Here is a 16154-nt window from a genome sequence, read left to right as displayed (position 1 = left end):
CCTCACTAACTGTTGTCCGTTCCATAACGGCATGTTCCGCCGCACCACCACTTACGGCAACTCCCGCAAAGGAGATTGCATGCATGTGGATCTACATGACGATATTTTGGCTTGAAGGGGGTGGTGTGAGTTGTGTCACGTATTAAGGTTTACGGACGTGCTGGAGGAATGGTATTGGGATTATTCTTCATGCATTGTAAGCAATTGCCAACTAGACTCGCGTTTGGGGGTATGCGGAGTTGGGGCGATGCCGGACTCGACGTTACAACCAACTACAGTACCTGTTTTCTCACCCAAATAATCCTGTTCGGCATTCCCCTAATTTCGGCATACCCCCAGTCGCGAGTCTACATGTACCGGGCGTTGAGGGTAAATACGAAGAATCTGATAAGAGAATCTTGCTGTGAAATAGGTGTGTTTATCTTATCAGATTCTCGGTATTTATGGTTAACCCCCGGTACATACTAAGCTACAAAGAGAAAAAAATTGATTTGATGTTGCTCTAGTTGGGATTCGAACCCGGGATCTCCTCACAGCTCTATCATCCCTCGATCTTTCGGTAAGGACGGCAGAGGCGGGCCTGGCGGCTTTCGGCACTTCAACTGATGAGCTAGTACATAGAGCTCTATTTTACAGTTTATACTAGTGGTAGCTATGCATACGGTGACAAGATAAATTTAGGTACTTAATCTACGTTTAATTGCTTTCTGCCCAGCTAGGATAATATATTAGCGCTATATAAAGGTGACACGGTGGCATATGGAAGTGGAGCAATTGTGGCTGCAATATAGACTCATGGGCCGATCAGAGGGCTCATTTCTAGCCATTTTGATACATCACTGCCACAACTCGGTCAGGTTTGCTTTTCGGGGGGTATAAATGGGTATAATACTGTTCCACCCTGTTCAGTCTTGGCGCTTTTTACATACAAAAACATAAGGCTTTACAGCCATAATAGATATCGAAAATCTGCAAGATAAAACTAAAGTCTATCACTATTACTATGCCTTTAAGAGTGGGCGCGCCATACATACTTTCCACACTCGTACCATTGTGCTGGTAGGTGGTAATCTGGGTCTAAACAAGTCTTGATCGGGTCGACGGTGGTGGTTGTGATATTTATCCAGCATTAGTAATGATCCTGTCTGGAAGGAAGTGACGTCCATGTAGTTAGAATTTAATGGGGGAAGGTTAGTATGGTCTTGTGAGCGCCATTGAGGTGACTTAATTAATGCCGATGAGAGAGCCCTAAAAGTGTAATACTTGTATATTGGTAGAATCGTAAACGTGACAGCGTGACAGATCAACCCCCATCAACATATATATCGTACATGCTCCAAAGCCCCATCCAAAGCCCCAAAGACAATCTGAAGTACATAATCCCAAGAATCTAAACCCCTTTTTTTGCAACCTTTTGCCCAGTTCATCGTTGGCAAACCTCATGGTAACGTTGCCCCTCCCAAAAAAACACGCGCATCGATCATTTCCCCTCACGATGCCCACAAACCCCATCCCAAAGTGCGCCACCGGCAATAATTGCCCCAGGTCGCAAAAAAAAAAAAAAAAAAAAAAAGAGAATCTACAAGAAAACTGTTAAACACCACCAAACAAAGGAAATACCGATAAACGAAAGTCCCATTAAACAATATCCTCACTATAAACCAATTAAACACCCATGCCCTTAATATGCAGCACCTAGCTACTTCAACGCATGCGCAAGCACATCCGTCCCCCCACCACTGCGATGCCACACCGCCAGCGTCGTCCCGCACGACGCACAGCTATGCTTCACGTCCTTCAGACCCGAGATCATATAAGGGATGCACCCCAAGCAGGAGAACGAGCACGTCACCGCCGCCCACACACTACCACATGTCAGTATACATAACTCAAGCCAGTACGTATGATTATAACTCAAAACGTCAAAGGTAACTTACTGCGTAAAGTTCCCACTCTTCGAAGTACATTTCGTCGCCCCGCGTCTATTACAAACCGGACAATCTACCGGCGCCGACCTACGGGTAAGGCTATGTAGCGGGACTGCATGGAGATACTTGCTGCTCCCGTGGGAGTTGATGCGGGGGCGCTGCTCTGGGACGAATTCGGGGACGAATTCGGGGACGCATTCGGGGGCGTATTGCGACGGGGTTCGGACGGGTATTGGGGGCTCGTGGCCAATATCGTAGATGTTGGCCGAGGGGTCGATGGCGGCGGGAGAGTAGGGAGCTGATGTGGCGGTGGAGACGGGGATCGGGAGGGAGGAGTCGACGGCGGCGGGAGAGTAGGGGGCTGAGGAGGCGCTGGAGACGGGGATCGGGAAGGAGGAGTCGTAGGATGGGGGTTGGGTGTGGGGGTCTTGGTATAAGGGGGTTTGCGTCTTTGAGGGGTCAATTGTTGAAGATGGCTGGGGGTCTTGGTATAAAGGGGTTTGCGTCTTTGAGGGGTCCATTGTTGAAGGTGATTGGTTTATCTAGTGGTAGTAGTAAGAGTTGGGGTAGTAATAGGACTATCGCGAGTGGTAATAAGAGTAGTAAGAGTTGAGGTAATGATAGTAAGACTATCGAGTGGTATTAAGTCTAGGTAGTAAGAGTAGAAGTAGTAGAACAACTAGAGGCAGTAACAATATCCAATAAAAACTTCAATAATCAAAAATTAACAAAATACTCGGTACCGATCAAAGCAGGAGAGTTCTTAAAAACCCACCCACGGTGGGCCCCTCTAAACCCTTATATATATTCTAATCACCCCTACAACCCAACCTACGACCACTTAGATAGTCTGCCTCACCGACCAGTCTCCAAATCCCAGTATTCTCATGAGCTCGAGCCCCGTAAAGAATAGGACCATCATTCCCCTGACCAGAGCATATCAAAACCAAAACGTGACAATCATTCCCCAACCGGGGTGGGTTAGAACCGGGGTGGGCCTTAATTTACTCGAGCCATGCAAGCACCTCCTTCGCAACCGGGCAAATGAATATCACCCTCTATTTCTAGACGTCTGATCCCTACCAGTATACTACTCGTAATTTCATAGCGTTTCCGAACACGACCAATATTGCATGATATACAAAAAGGTGGATTTGGCGCTTTTTTGTATGGTATGCAATAGTAGTCGTGTTCGGAAACGTCATGAATTTACGAGTACTTATTCCAAATCGATATATATCCACAGCCGAAAAGCTTCGCCTCAGCGACGCGTATGGAGCGAACGTCATGGCGGGTAGGTTATAAAAAACAGCAGGGGTCATCACGAAACTCGATTAAGTAATTATACGGTTGTGATGGTGTTGAGTGATTAGTCGTGAGTGAGTTACAATGTATGGCCTGCATGGAGTGAGTATGCAGAGGATTTGGCGGCTGGGATGATTATTAAATATGCAGTCAGTCATAGTGTGGCGAATAGCATGAGGCGGTTAGAGAATATAGGTACAATACATGTAGGGAAGCTAGGTAGGCTACATGATTTATTTTGACAGCTACATATCTGTCCAACCGATATGCTCACCATTCCAATTAAGGTGCCTTGACTCACCGTCGGTCAGTCAACCTTGCTCGCTTAGTAACGTGCTTGATCTGTGGATTGTTGAAATTTATTGTTATTGCTTCGTCGAGAGAACTGGGTGATTAATATAGAGAGACATTTCTCGGTCTTTTACTACTTATATAAGTCCGGCTGCGCAACAATCGTGGTTAGATGGGAAGATAAACGCGCGCGGTGGTGGTGAATCATAAGAAATCACTCGGTATTTACAATGCTTGGCGTGTTGCAAGAGTGGGGTATTAACTGAAGCGGCAGGAGCTCGAGACTTGATTTCTACCTCAGAGAAGACTAGCTGTGCTTGATAGTCACGGATGGTAGTGCATGATAGACCAGCACCATGTACCAATGCTCTCAGCTATTGTAAGTTACTTATCCGGATCCCTTCTCGTTGACACAATTCATCCCCCTTTCAATTCCACGCTACATGCAATCCATGTATACCTACAGTACATATAGCCATTATATATTCCCATAAGTTGACTTATCATCTTGGGCCCTCCATAATATATGGAAATATTACATCTCCGTTCTGGCTTTGTAATCCCTACCTGCTCTTCTTGCCATTTACTAGTAAGGTACATGTACTCGTGGCCGTGTGATATCTCTTGTTTTGCTCTAACGTTAACAGAAACAGTGAAATACTTAATCCGACTCCGGTAATTCTAAATGCAATTTCAACTACAGATAAGGAAGCACCAAGTACCTATTGTCTGTAGAAGATCCTTATTCATACCCGCTAGGTCAATTTGTTGAGAGGCCTGTGGTACATGGTATTCTCTAGACCCCGAGGTGCCTTCGCGCGGTCGTTGTTTTCCGCTCTAGTAGGAGTGGAAATGCATCAATTTTGACGTTTCCCATACAAAAAGCTGCGAGATACACATTATTTGATGCAATAACCGCATTACTTTGTGTTAAAGGCATTCCTGTCCCATTACCGACACTTTACCAACACCTTTACTGACGACTTTACTTGTTAAAGGCATGTTCAATGCAAAAAATACGACTTTACTGATGGTTTCCGGTGTTTCCCGTTTTCCGCCGGAAAATCAATATTTTCCTGTGAAGCCCCTCGAGATAGTTGAGTCCCCCAAATAGAATATTTCGATGGGGTCATCAAATGGTATCTGGCATCAATGGGCTTGTAACAGTTGGGGAATACAATTTAATTTTGGTGGATCCATTGTTCGGCATATACATGCAGGATACTCTGACTTGATGCTCCTGGTATAATACTAGGATGTCTTTTGATGATTCAATTCATTGGCGATGGCCTTGGTCAATCATGTGAAGCATCACCGGTGGCCAAAACTTATCCCCCCCTGTATACGCCCAAAATGAGTGACAGAAGCGTGACAGGTAAAGGTGTCCGTAAAGTCGTCGGTAATGTCATTTGTAAATCATTAAAAAGACGTCTGTAAAGTCGTCCAATTTCCCTTAAAACGACTTTCCCTCTGCTAAAATATTGACATTACCCACGTAAATCCAAGCTCGAAAAACGACTTTACGAACGACTTTACTGAATATTCTAGGTACACATTTCCACTCCCCCTAGAGCCGGCCATGAAACATGTCTGCCCGACCCATGATCAATTGATCAAACCATCCGGGTTATTAGACGTAAATACATAAATCAATACAGCACTATAGTACTACCGCTTGACCCAATGTTTGACTTCTGCAAAGACTTTCTTAATTGTTCTAAGCATCTGTATAAACAAAAAATATCGAAAAGAAAGATTAGTAACGATTGTTAGTCATATAACAAGCTCTACACATCACTGACACTCGTACAGATTCATAAATACAAAATAAAAAAAATAAAGCGAAAGTCCCAAGGCGGGTGCCAGCACCGGCCCAACCAAATCAAATCCAAAATTCTAAGCCTTTAACCCCGTCGTATAGTCTAATATATATCCCCCCAAGACCTCCCCTCAAAAAAAAAAAAAAAAAGGAAATTTGCTTTTTAGGCTAGAAAATCTTCGACATCATCGTCGAGATTCCCATCGTCAGAGTCAGCGGAGCCGGGAACAATGTGGATAATATCCTTCGTTCGTGGACCAGTGTATGTGCTGAAACGAGAGTTAGTAAAACATTCACTATGCTAGAGATCAACTCGGCGGGAAGGGAAAACTCACTGTCTCGCACTAGCCCACCACCAACTCAGCGCAAAAATGGCCACAAGCGCCGCTACACAAATCGCATAATTCATATTTACCAGTGTGATTGGTCTGATTGGCGGGAAGAACAGGACCACGCTGATGAATAGCACCCAAGAAATCGCAATGCAATTCAACGGTCGTCCCCACTTACCGAGCGTAAATGGACCCTCGATGAACTTGATCTCCTTGGAGTATAGCATTCGAGCAAAGATTACGGCGATGTAGGATAGGTCGAGGGCTGGGGCGGTAATGCTGAAGATTGCGATTATGGTTTGTTGGGAGCCGATTCCGATGAGGTTGAGGCAAATACAGCAGAATACAACGAGCCAGACGGAGTTGATGGGCGTGTGCGTGTATGGGTTTACCTTGCTCCAGAAACTAAGTTGTAGAGCACATGTCAATCACCGCCCATTCCAGTATAAAGGAGTAGCTAAGTACCTGGAAAATGGGAAAGCTCCATCTCTAGCAAACGCGTACGCCATTCTCGTATCCGCCAACAATGCAGACACGCCAGTAAAGAACTGTATAAGGATCACAAAAAACCACATGACCGTTCCACCCACTCTCCCACCTGCATTCAAGAAGATCTGGGCAGCCGGCATACCAGTGGGCGATGCAATGGTTGCATCCAGGTCACCAAGACAGAAACAAAATGTTACGGTTAGCATCCATCCTATCGCACCAGAAACAACGACAGCGCTGTTGATTGCGATTGGACCGCGAACGGCAGCATCGTGGGTCTCTTCAGACATGTGAGTTGTTCCATCGTAGTCGGTCATAGTCCATGCCACGGAAAGAAACCTGTGTTATGTTAGTTGGCTCAAAGAATCTGGCTTTCGGAGGTTCAACTTACCCAAGTAAAAAGGAAAATGCCTTGCTACCCCATCCAGAGCCGTCGGTGAAATGTGTAAACACATACTCTGCGCTGTGCTTGTTCGGGGTCAAGACAAGTAAAGCAATGCAGATCGAGAACGATGCAAGAACTTTAAGTCGAGGTAAGAACACATTCCACAAATTCCAGGAAGAAATCAACTTACTGTTTATCGGCGCAAACCATATAATAATCTTATGAAGCCACTTCGTTGTCAAGGAGCATATAACTCCCATCACACAAAGCAGTGCGATTGAAAGCAAGACTGTCTGCAAAGCAGTACTACATAAGGCTATACATCAACACCCACCGGCTTTAATGTGACATAATAATAGGGCTACTTACGGAGAGAAAGCGTATGAATCTCCGTCAAACCTGGAGTTCATACTAGCACAAGCCAGCATCATTTGAGAGACGGTATACGCCACACTCGACGCCCCGGCCGTCTGTCCAATGAAATTACACCAGCCCACAATCCATGACCAGATGGGCACATGTTTTTCCGGAACCACGTGTTTAGTGACGAAATACATTCCCCCGGCTGTTGGATAAGCCGATACTAACTCTGAGACTACACCACAAAGTAAGCCTTTGTGTCTTATTAGAAGCGTTGCGGGTGTTAAAAATAGATACCTGAACTCGCTATACACATTGCCATCAACGATCCAAAGAACCAACACCATACTGCCGTTGCTGGTCCCCCAGATGTAATTGGGACTGAAAAGGTTGCTGGAACTGAACCTAATACACCCAAGATAGAGATTGCGTATGAGACTGTTGACCATTTCGTAAACTCTCTTCGCAGTTCCTAGAGGATATATAAGTATTTCGTTCTACAATTTCTAGGCCCACACTAATAAGCAGGCAAAGTTTCCTCATACCTGTCTGTACCCAATACGGGTAAGTAGACGTTCATCATCATCTTGAATTGTTGCCATGATTCTAGCTTCCTGGCCACGGACGCCTTTCTTTTCGGTCTCGACTCGGATTACTGGCGGAGAAGCTGCGCTTTCCTTTTCAGTACCTGGAGACGACATGGTAAGTGAGCGAGATTTCTCGAAAGATATTCTTCAATTAAGAGAAATATATGTCTTCCAGATAAGATGGTACGCTGGGGGCGCTGGGGGAACTGAGATAGGAAATCGAGGGAAGGGGAGCTGGCCATATGTATAATATACACATTTTCCCCCCATGGAATGAATTCGGAAGGAGGGAGAAGGGTACCTCAATACCGGCGATGGGCCTAGATACTAATTTTCTGAATGACGGCGACTCGACGAGGGGCATGCAATGCAGGTGGGGGAGAAGGGGGGGGGGGGGGGAGGGGAGGGAGGAGAGGGGCAAAAAAAAAGAAGGAATATATTCTACCAGTGGTCAATTGCGAACCTGCTTCCTTGTCCGCTCTGAAATTGTGATGAGTAAAAGTTTGGCGCCGGAAAAAAAAACAAGAGGTTCTTCGAAGGGTGTCCCAGTATCTTGGACAATGGAAAGACGCAATTGGTTGCAATCAATCGTTGTTTCTTTTGGCGGGTCCTCTCCAGCTGCCCCTGGCGTCCGTTAATTCGCCAAACAAATTGACCTCCAGGCTAACAATATGTAGCCAGTAAGCTTCTAATTGAATGAGGGATTGGATTGACGCGTATTTCAGGCTTACCCTGACACTGACACGCGCGCGAGCCCTCAGCTCAATCCCGGCTTTCTAGAAAAAGCTGTGACCAGGTTGTTGGGTTTGATAGTGCACCTTCTCGGTGAGGAAGAGAGGGTCGCTTTTCTTAGTTTGGTTGTGTTAGGCTTTTGGTATTCACGTCGGTGCAGACAGTCAAAACTGTTATTGTTGTTGTTGAAGGTCAACCCTCAGGATGTCGGGTCTTTTTTTTTCTTCTCAACCCTCACCCTTTCCTTCTTTCCGTGCAAGCCTTAGACAGTTTCTGTCACGTATCACGTATCACGACCGCAACCCCGCAGTTATGACGCTGGTATGCAGCCCCGTATGCGATGCTTATGTGTGGTTTGGCGTGATCTATGTGGGAAAACGATCTTTGGATGGAACGCATGCATGCAGGGTTAGCAGAGTACATGTACCCACTGCCAACGTGAGAGTGTGAAATATTGTTGTACCCCAAATTTCAGAGTGGTTTGTAACTGCAAGGAAAGAGACGGAAGGAATGCTGACACGGATTGGCCCCGCGATGGTGGCTCTCGTTCCACTGTTTTCCTTTGGACGGCTATCTGGACCCATTTCCAACGAGCTAGAACCAACATATGTGATCTCAAGCGCAGGCGGGAAACCCACATACCGAGGGGTCTTCTGGGACATCCTATGCCTCTATATGACATACATAGTTAACTGATTGAGTAGTATCTAGGCCTACTTGAATATAAAAAATCTCAAAATTGCTTGTTGCTTCAATTCCTGGGCCGATAAAAAGGATCAGTTGTCAGTCAATAGAGTGCTAGCCTCTTCTAGAACTCTAACAAGCCTACATGGTAGGAGGAGCCCCTGCGATGTCGCCCCGTTTCCGGAAGCTAGGCGATTGACATAGAGCACCAGAGTAATGTAGGAGGTACATGTGGTTAACTATATGTCGCAGCTTCAGAAACCTAGGTGCCGACACAAAAGCCCAAAGCATTGAAAAGCTGGAGATCTATGGATACGTTGTCTTAGTTTCTAGTAAACAACCAGCTTCTATGCTCAAGCTACCATCGCAATGGAGGCTCCCAAAGTTCCATGGATGAATTGCCCGCAACAAATAACAAGCAGGACTTGACCGGGCTCGCCTCGTGTTTTCAGCCTCGTCTGACAACTGAGACTCACTCTAAATCGCCCGGGTCATATCCCGGCCATTGAATCTGATAAAAAGAAAGGAAGATAAGCGTCATCGAGCATAAATTTTTCATACAGGCACTAAATCCTCTGTGTATGCACCCCTCGGATTCACGTCGGGCATTAACTAGGATTCGTTCCTGCTAGCTAGCCGAATGAGTAGTGTATCTTCCGAGTAACGGGCGTACATGGGACATGTCGACAATCACTCCTGGGTTACAGTCCTGCAGACAAAACATATTGTCAGCGGGCACGTGGCGGCACATTGGATCATTGGAAGACCGCGCATTATTAGTCGGGTAGGTAGGTCAATGTATGTAGGTAATATGTCCGGCCTAATAATTGATCTGCAAAGAAAAATAAACAAATGATATATTTATTTTCTCCTCAGTGAGTGATGAGGACAGCTGGTAAGTAGAAAAAATGACACTATACCGGCTGGTACCAATGATCGCTTGACGGCGAGCTGGTTTTGTGTAAAAAGTATTGTGACTTGGTCGATGAATTACCCTCTCCCAATGGGAAAATCTCTGAGCCTAAACCTTCTTATAAAGGACATTCAATCGGAGAAAACCCTGCACCATCACTGCGGAAACTAGTGAATTAGGAAAACTGTTAACCTTATTTCAATTGGGCAGCTTAACATCGATGGTCACAACTGTTGGTAAAAGTGATATGAAAAGGTACATACCATAATTGCTCAATGGTTGATCAATTGTAAGGTACTGAGCGCCGTTCCACCCCGCCCTCTTGCCGAATTGGATCATAAGCTATTTAATAAGATGAATCTTGAGATCGGAGGAGGAAGGTATGCCGTGCATACAAACAACATATAAATAGTGCATGAAAATCTTCATAATTAGATCCAATCCGCCGAGCCCACGATGTGTCTAGGAATCACGCTCCCTGCACAGGAAAAGAAGTAGTAGAACTGGGGTGAGTAGTGTTCCGCAAAGAAAGAAGCTATAATCCCCAAATCGTCTTTTCTACCGATTATTACTGCGTTTGTCGATGATTGTGGTGGATATGTATATACTTGGTTTTTGGCTTTCCCCGCTCTGGTCCGAGAATCGCCGGTAATTCGGAGAGGGCTTCGGATCTCGATGGTCTCTCTCTTGACTTGGATAGATGTACTATGTATTTTATGATGTTGTTGGTGCCGAGTGATTTCGTGTGAGCGATGAAAGGACGGAAAATGATCAATGTGGTAGATCATGTGTCAATATCCGCGCACTGCCTGGAAGCATTGAACAAGCCTCAATATTGACCACTCCCAAGATACATCGGAAGGAGAATATTGCGGATTCAATTAACAACACACCCGTAGCGGGAACGGCCAGACCAAGACATCACATCCCCCGCTTTTCTATAGGGCGCGCAGAAAAACTGCACGTACGGGATGCATGGGAGGCACGAGACCACTTTATCCATTTTTTTGTTGGGAAGCGACATGGACCGTACAGTGGTTTATCCACCATTGGATCGGTCATTGCCCTGAATATCTTGAGGTGTAAGGTCCGCCCCTCGAATTGAGCTTCGCCTCCTCAATTCAAAGGCGTTTGAGGTTTCAATTAACGGTAGTTCAACGAAGATCGGTTCGGCAGACACGTTGTCATGGGGAGAGTGGTAATTCCATCGCCGTAATGGAGTAGATAGGATTGTCCGATGTGCCGCGGGAATTGAGATGCAGACCACATCATCGTTTGCAGATCTCGAGAATTTCGTCTCGCCTTTGAAATTGTTTCGTTGAGGTCTCTGAGGCATGTAATTCGAACCTTCTCAGCAATTGAGAATACCATTCACACAACGGCCCTGGGACTGACAGTTCCAGCAGGATGCAAACCTCCACGCCTTATGACTGACCGCAAGTGATGGAAGTGTAGATATGGCTGTATAAGATTGATAATCTGGTCCTAAGAATCGGATTGTTTGTCTCAGGTACCTACACGCTCATTATCGCGGCACAGTATGCATACATGCATAGATTAAGTTTCTCCACCACAAGGCGAAGATGTTAGATCTGCAGAGTGACGCCAGAGAGAGGGGTTCAATCTCGGTAGCCACATGTACCTACGTATTCTAGCTGTAACCCTGGTTCGCCGTCGCACGTTATATGGCGCCTACATCGCCTGTTCCCGCTAACACCCAAGTAGCCTCTGTAGCAACATTAGTTCATGGCCGCGTCGATCCTGAACTCTCAAGAGCTCTATTTCATAAGCGTACTGCCTCGATCGACTTGGAAGCATCATATTGACCTCGTGGACTATGCTGTTTTCTTGTGTGGATGTACTAGAGCATTATGGTCACGCTGCCAAAGATGCGTGCATCCGCAACACCACTAGCTTATCAACAGCTAAATGTGATAGCACAAATGGCTGATAAACTGTCGCCCTGGAAGCCCTAATTGAACTCTGTAATCGGACCCGATATATAATTAAGTCCATGTTACGAAATCGTACGAATCATTCTACCTGGGTGGAACTATGTATGGTGTTCATGTAAGGATAGTTTACGAGAATACCGATCGATAGAGCTAGTCAATAGTTAGAAACACTGTATTCATAGCTGGAAAGAACACGTACTCTCAGCGCTGTACAAGGAGAATAGATATACCACACTAGCTGGTATATCTTCGCAGTTAGGGGACTCTTCCACTATCATCAACCCAGTTATCTACATTATATTAACAGTGACTTTCATACGGCGATGCCAGCTAGAACCTCGTACCGAAGAGCCGAACACACACACACACACAGACACACATACATACAGACAGACCTTGACAAGCAGATACTGCTGTGTATATGCCCCGTCCTCGTCACGCGTATACCTCATTCAGCAACAGGCCGATCCATTGTCAAACTGGCCATCCTGGTGACCAATGCTTCCTGAGATTTGGTAAACAGTCGCTGAGATTCTGTCCAGTTGGTCAATGCCTGCCAGAGTTCGACCGAAGTTCACTAATACTCTATCAATAATAGTAGCGATGACTGTCAATATTTTCGCGTTCATTCCCAAAAGCCATCACCTAACGACTAGAAAGCTCAAAGAGCCCTTTCTACCTACATGTATGCACCCTTACACCCAATCTACTACCATCCTGGGACTATATAAGTAATTGTAGATAAATAATTTTTAATGGATGGCTAATTAATTGGGGGTAGACTTTCTACCGAAACAGAAGAACCTTGAGGGTGAACTCTAATGTAGCTTCAAATGCCATGAGGATTATAGAAAACTACCCTCTGAGTGAAAAACAAGAGGTTATTCACCAATCGTCTCAGCTGGCCAATGGGCTACCCGAATGGCCAGTGGTTAGTGTTTTGACTGGGATGGAACATATACATACTATGTATGTACTGGATTCCTTTCGTCAAGTCTACGTAGAATCAGGAAAGACTGCGCTGAAAAAGGTAGGACAAGATAGTTAAGTGACTTAATTCCTTTATTAACAAAGAGTCTAATTACTATATAGTGACGGTAGTGACATGACAGGTTCGGACAGCTCAAGTGTAATTTGAAAGCCAAGTAGTACCGAGTGATGTATTATGATTGTGGCGCACTTTTCTGCGACTTTTCGTCCCGGTATAGAGGGATCGCAACGGCTTTATCTCACCAGAAATCCGGGAACCGTGGCCTCACTTTACTAAATTATAGGGTCGTTGCCTCGTATATTAGCGGTCTCACGGTATTCATACTCACATTCTTTCTATTGCGGAAGACATTTACTCGACAAACTAACGAATCGGACAAATACATGTAGTTTCTCAGTAGATGCAAGTAATTTCTATTCGATGTTTGCCGGGTTAATAGCCTAGGCACACATATCCCCAAGTATTCTATACCTACTAGTACACATCTAATCTACTCCTCAAAATCCGCCTTCAACACATACCTGTACCTACACTCCCCTCTATCCAACCTCTTCACCACGTCCTCCACATCCTTCATCCCCACAACCTCCACCCAACTCTGGACACCTTTCTCCTTCACCAACTCCAGCATCTCGGCCACCTCCTTCTTCGACCCCACATTACTCCCCCGTATCGCCAAATTCGCCGCCGCAATATCCGCCCACGACAACCGCGGCAAATCACCCTCCGGGATACCGCAGATCACAAGAGTACCCCCCACCTTCAGCAGCGAGAGGTACTCGCCTAGCGGCATGTCCGTCGAGAAGTTGGTGCTGATGATGAGATCGAGTGTTCGCAGGTGAGGAGCGTTCCATCCCGGCGTGGCGGTCGAGAGGAATTGGGAGGCACCGAGGGCGCTCGCATCGGCGGCTTTGCGAGGAGAGTGAGAAATGGCGGTGACGGTGGCACCGAGGGCCTTTGCAAACAGGATGCCGAAGTGGCCGAGGCCTCCGATGCCGACAATCCCGACTTTGGAACCGGGGCCGACGTTGGCGCGCTTGAGGGGTGAATACATTGTCACGCCGCCACAGAACATAGGCGCTACTATTTCTTCGGGAATGCCCTCAGGAATCGGGTACACAAAGCTATCCCCACCACACCAGTCAGTCCGAAGTTCGAAAGCCGGTGGACCCGGACGGGGGTCGTATTACTTTTCATGGATCCGAACATAATCCGCATATCCGCCATATGCCGCACTCCCATCTTTATACCTCCAATTATACGTCTCCACAACCTCCTTGCAGTAGTTCTCCTTCCCCCCTCTCAAACCCTTCTCACCGCCATGGCCATGCTCCCCCGCCGCACCCCAGTCCTTACCGTCGCCTGGCTTCGTGCCAATGTCTTCACCCGCACAGGCATCGCAACCCCCGCACGACCAGGCCTGTGAGCCGACACCGACGATAGTGCCTGGCTGGAGTGAGGGCGAGGTGACAAGAGGTCCGACGCGGATTACTTCGCCCGTGATCTCGTGGCCGGCGACGCAGGGATATATCGACGGTGACCAGCCGGAGCGGAGGACATGGCTACGGCGATATGTTTGTTAGCAGGGAGGGGAAAGGGCCGGGGGATCCATGAGACGTACAGGTCGCTGCCGCAGACGCCGCAGTAGCGGACTTTGATATCGATGTCATAGTCTCCGAACGGCTTGGGGGTGAATTTGTGGAGTTTGAGATCCGACCAGGTCTCGGCTGGTGTGAGATGGCTGTTAGTTTATGCGCAGCGAGGCTTTTGTAGGAAAGGATCAATGTGGAAATTACCAGAAAACGCGGCATAGCCGGTAAACTGCTCAGGGACGGTCCTGGGACTCTCAGTTGATGAAGACATTGGGTTCAAATGCAGCCTGGGGGTAGAAATTGACTCGAGGTTGTATTTTTAGAGTGACAGACTGCCCGTGGTTAAATCTCCACATCTGGGGAAAGGGCGGAGAAGTTTCTTTTTTGCATGACCGGGGTGATGTGGGGCTGGCCCTTATCGATAAGCGCGCCTGGGATTGTGCAGATCTCTTCGAGGGTGTGCGGGCAGGGTTACAGACATGTCTTTGGTGCTCGGTTTTCGCAAAGGAGATCTCGAGAAGTTGTGTTCTAAATTGATTCTTTCTCGTATTCATGCCTTACGAAAGTAGGTACATACATGTACCTACTGCCACACAGGATAGATGTTGCCGGTACAGTGACCAAGCCAGCCACTAGAATAAGATCAATGACAGTATGAACAGACGTAGGTAACTGCGTTCAACAGAGCACAGTTGCCATATCAGGTTCGGTCACGGATTGTGGTTCGGACTGACCGCTAGGGATACAACGTCGCTACAACTGGAAGCAAAATATGAAACTCTCAGCAGCCTCTTCTTCATCTCAAGTTTTCAACATCGTTGTCTCTCTGACATTTCTCCTTGAACGTAACTTCGGATAGTCGGAGTCTCGCTCAATTCCGTTCTTCACACCTTCCGCCGCCCCGCACCCCGTATCCGGAAAGTCCACACGAGTCAGGTCGACAACAACTGTGCGGGGTATACTGTACTCCACGTATATAGCGTGACGGGATGTAGTACATTAGGACAAAGGCGGCGAAAGAACGGAGATTACGGGCGTGACGTTTCTTAAGGGGAGGGGAAAGAGCTGGTTTCGCATACGAGCTACAAACTCGGAGACCTTTGCAGATTCGAGTGAGAGGGTTTCTATATGAGAGATTCTTACAGGTCGGGGAACGATGTACCTACTCTATTGACATCTTACCTACCTACATGTATGTACCTAATCCACGCCGTCGTGCATTGATTATTAGTAGGTAGGTCTTGGGTGATGGTTGATATAAAAGGCTTCAATATCTACCTGAGCGCCTTCAATTGGAGAGAGACGCATCCTGGTCACTGCTCCAAAATCCTCCCATTGGCTGTCTCAAGCTTCCCAACCCGGTAACCCTCAAAGTAGATTAAAGACGGTGAATGCCGATTAGACGGACATAAAGCGAAACGAAACCTCGGTTTGCCACTGCGCCGCCGGTAGTCATCTACTTTACATCCAACGAACGTTGGTGCCGGTACCTATTCTCTTACAGATCGACTTGGTCAGGGCTTGATAGAGCTTTTCTCATATCTATCCAATTTTTTTTCCTTGACCCTCGTTAGTTAACCCCCCAGCTAGCTGCTGTGCCTGCAGGCAGCGAATTGAATTAAGGCTGAAGCATCGATCCACGATGTAGACTGCCCGGTTCGCTAGCTTGTATTAATTACTTTAGCTAGCCTTACTCATCGATCCATCCATCCATCCATTGAGAACTTGCACTGATATCGATCATGGCAACTCCCTCTCGTCTTCTGGCCTTTCTTTCTTTCCTCTCTCTTC

The 16154-nt window shown here is 46.7% G+C and overlaps 5 protein-coding genes across 5 annotated transcripts; 1 reads left to right on the top strand and 4 right to left on the bottom strand.

The window, feature by feature from the left end:
- Window positions 1-1699: 1699 nt before the first annotated feature.
- On the bottom strand, window positions 1700-2449 carry H6S33_012770 (uncharacterized protein; the record flags this gene model as incomplete). Its single annotated transcript, XM_044844579.1, has 2 exons — window positions 1700-1865; window positions 1938-2449. 2 exons carry the CDS (start codon window positions 2447-2449, stop codon window positions 1700-1702), a joined length of 678 nt encoding a protein of 225 aa, XP_044694479.1.
- Window positions 2450-5506: 3057 nt separating this feature from the next.
- On the bottom strand, window positions 5507-7610 carry H6S33_012769 (uncharacterized protein; the record flags this gene model as incomplete). The annotated part of the gene is made up of 8 exons (XM_044844578.1): window positions 5507-5612; window positions 5679-6080; window positions 6141-6503; window positions 6556-6685; window positions 6740-6855; window positions 6919-7144; window positions 7207-7381; window positions 7455-7610. The coding sequence occupies 8 exons, from the start codon at window positions 7608-7610 to the stop codon at window positions 5507-5509; spliced, it is 1674 nt and encodes a 557-aa protein (XP_044694478.1).
- A 470-nt stretch (window positions 7611-8080) lies between these two features.
- Window positions 8081-10164, bottom strand: H6S33_012768 (uncharacterized protein; the record flags this gene model as incomplete). The annotated part of the gene is made up of 12 exons (XM_044844576.1): window positions 8081-8159; window positions 8228-8234; window positions 8656-8891; window positions 8946-8986; window positions 9058-9073; window positions 9142-9151; window positions 9229-9233; window positions 9607-9621; window positions 9685-9732; window positions 9833-9863; window positions 9972-9992; window positions 10089-10164. The coding sequence occupies 12 exons, from the start codon at window positions 10162-10164 to the stop codon at window positions 8081-8083; spliced, it is 585 nt and encodes a 194-aa protein (XP_044694477.1).
- A 413-nt stretch (window positions 10165-10577) lies between these two features.
- On the top strand, window positions 10578-13181 carry H6S33_012767 (uncharacterized protein; the record flags this gene model as incomplete). The annotated part of the gene is made up of 12 exons (XM_044844575.1): window positions 10578-10604; window positions 10676-10907; window positions 10989-11023; window positions 11281-11335; window positions 11551-11616; window positions 12304-12321; window positions 12379-12465; window positions 12562-12591; window positions 12785-12810; window positions 12893-12909; window positions 13055-13085; window positions 13161-13181. 12 exons carry the CDS (start codon window positions 10578-10580, stop codon window positions 13179-13181), a joined length of 645 nt encoding a protein of 214 aa, XP_044694476.1.
- An 80-nt stretch (window positions 13182-13261) lies between these two features.
- H6S33_012766 (uncharacterized protein) lies at window positions 13262-14634 on the bottom strand (the record flags this gene model as incomplete). The annotated part of the gene is made up of 4 exons (XM_044844574.1): window positions 13262-13895; window positions 13962-14333; window positions 14393-14498; window positions 14568-14634. The coding sequence occupies 4 exons, from the start codon at window positions 14632-14634 to the stop codon at window positions 13262-13264; spliced, it is 1179 nt and encodes a 392-aa protein (XP_044694475.1).
- Window positions 14635-16154: the final 1520 nt, after the last annotated feature.

This window comes from Morchella sextelata, assembly GCF_020137385.1.
Source record: "Morchella sextelata strain SCLS chromosome Unknown scls_9, whole genome shotgun sequence".
In the NCBI taxonomy this organism is placed as follows: Eukaryota; Fungi; Ascomycota; class Pezizomycetes; order Pezizales; family Morchellaceae; genus Morchella; species Morchella sextelata.
Note: the sequence above shows the minus strand (reverse complement) of the source record. Positions and strands in the feature narration are given on the sequence as shown.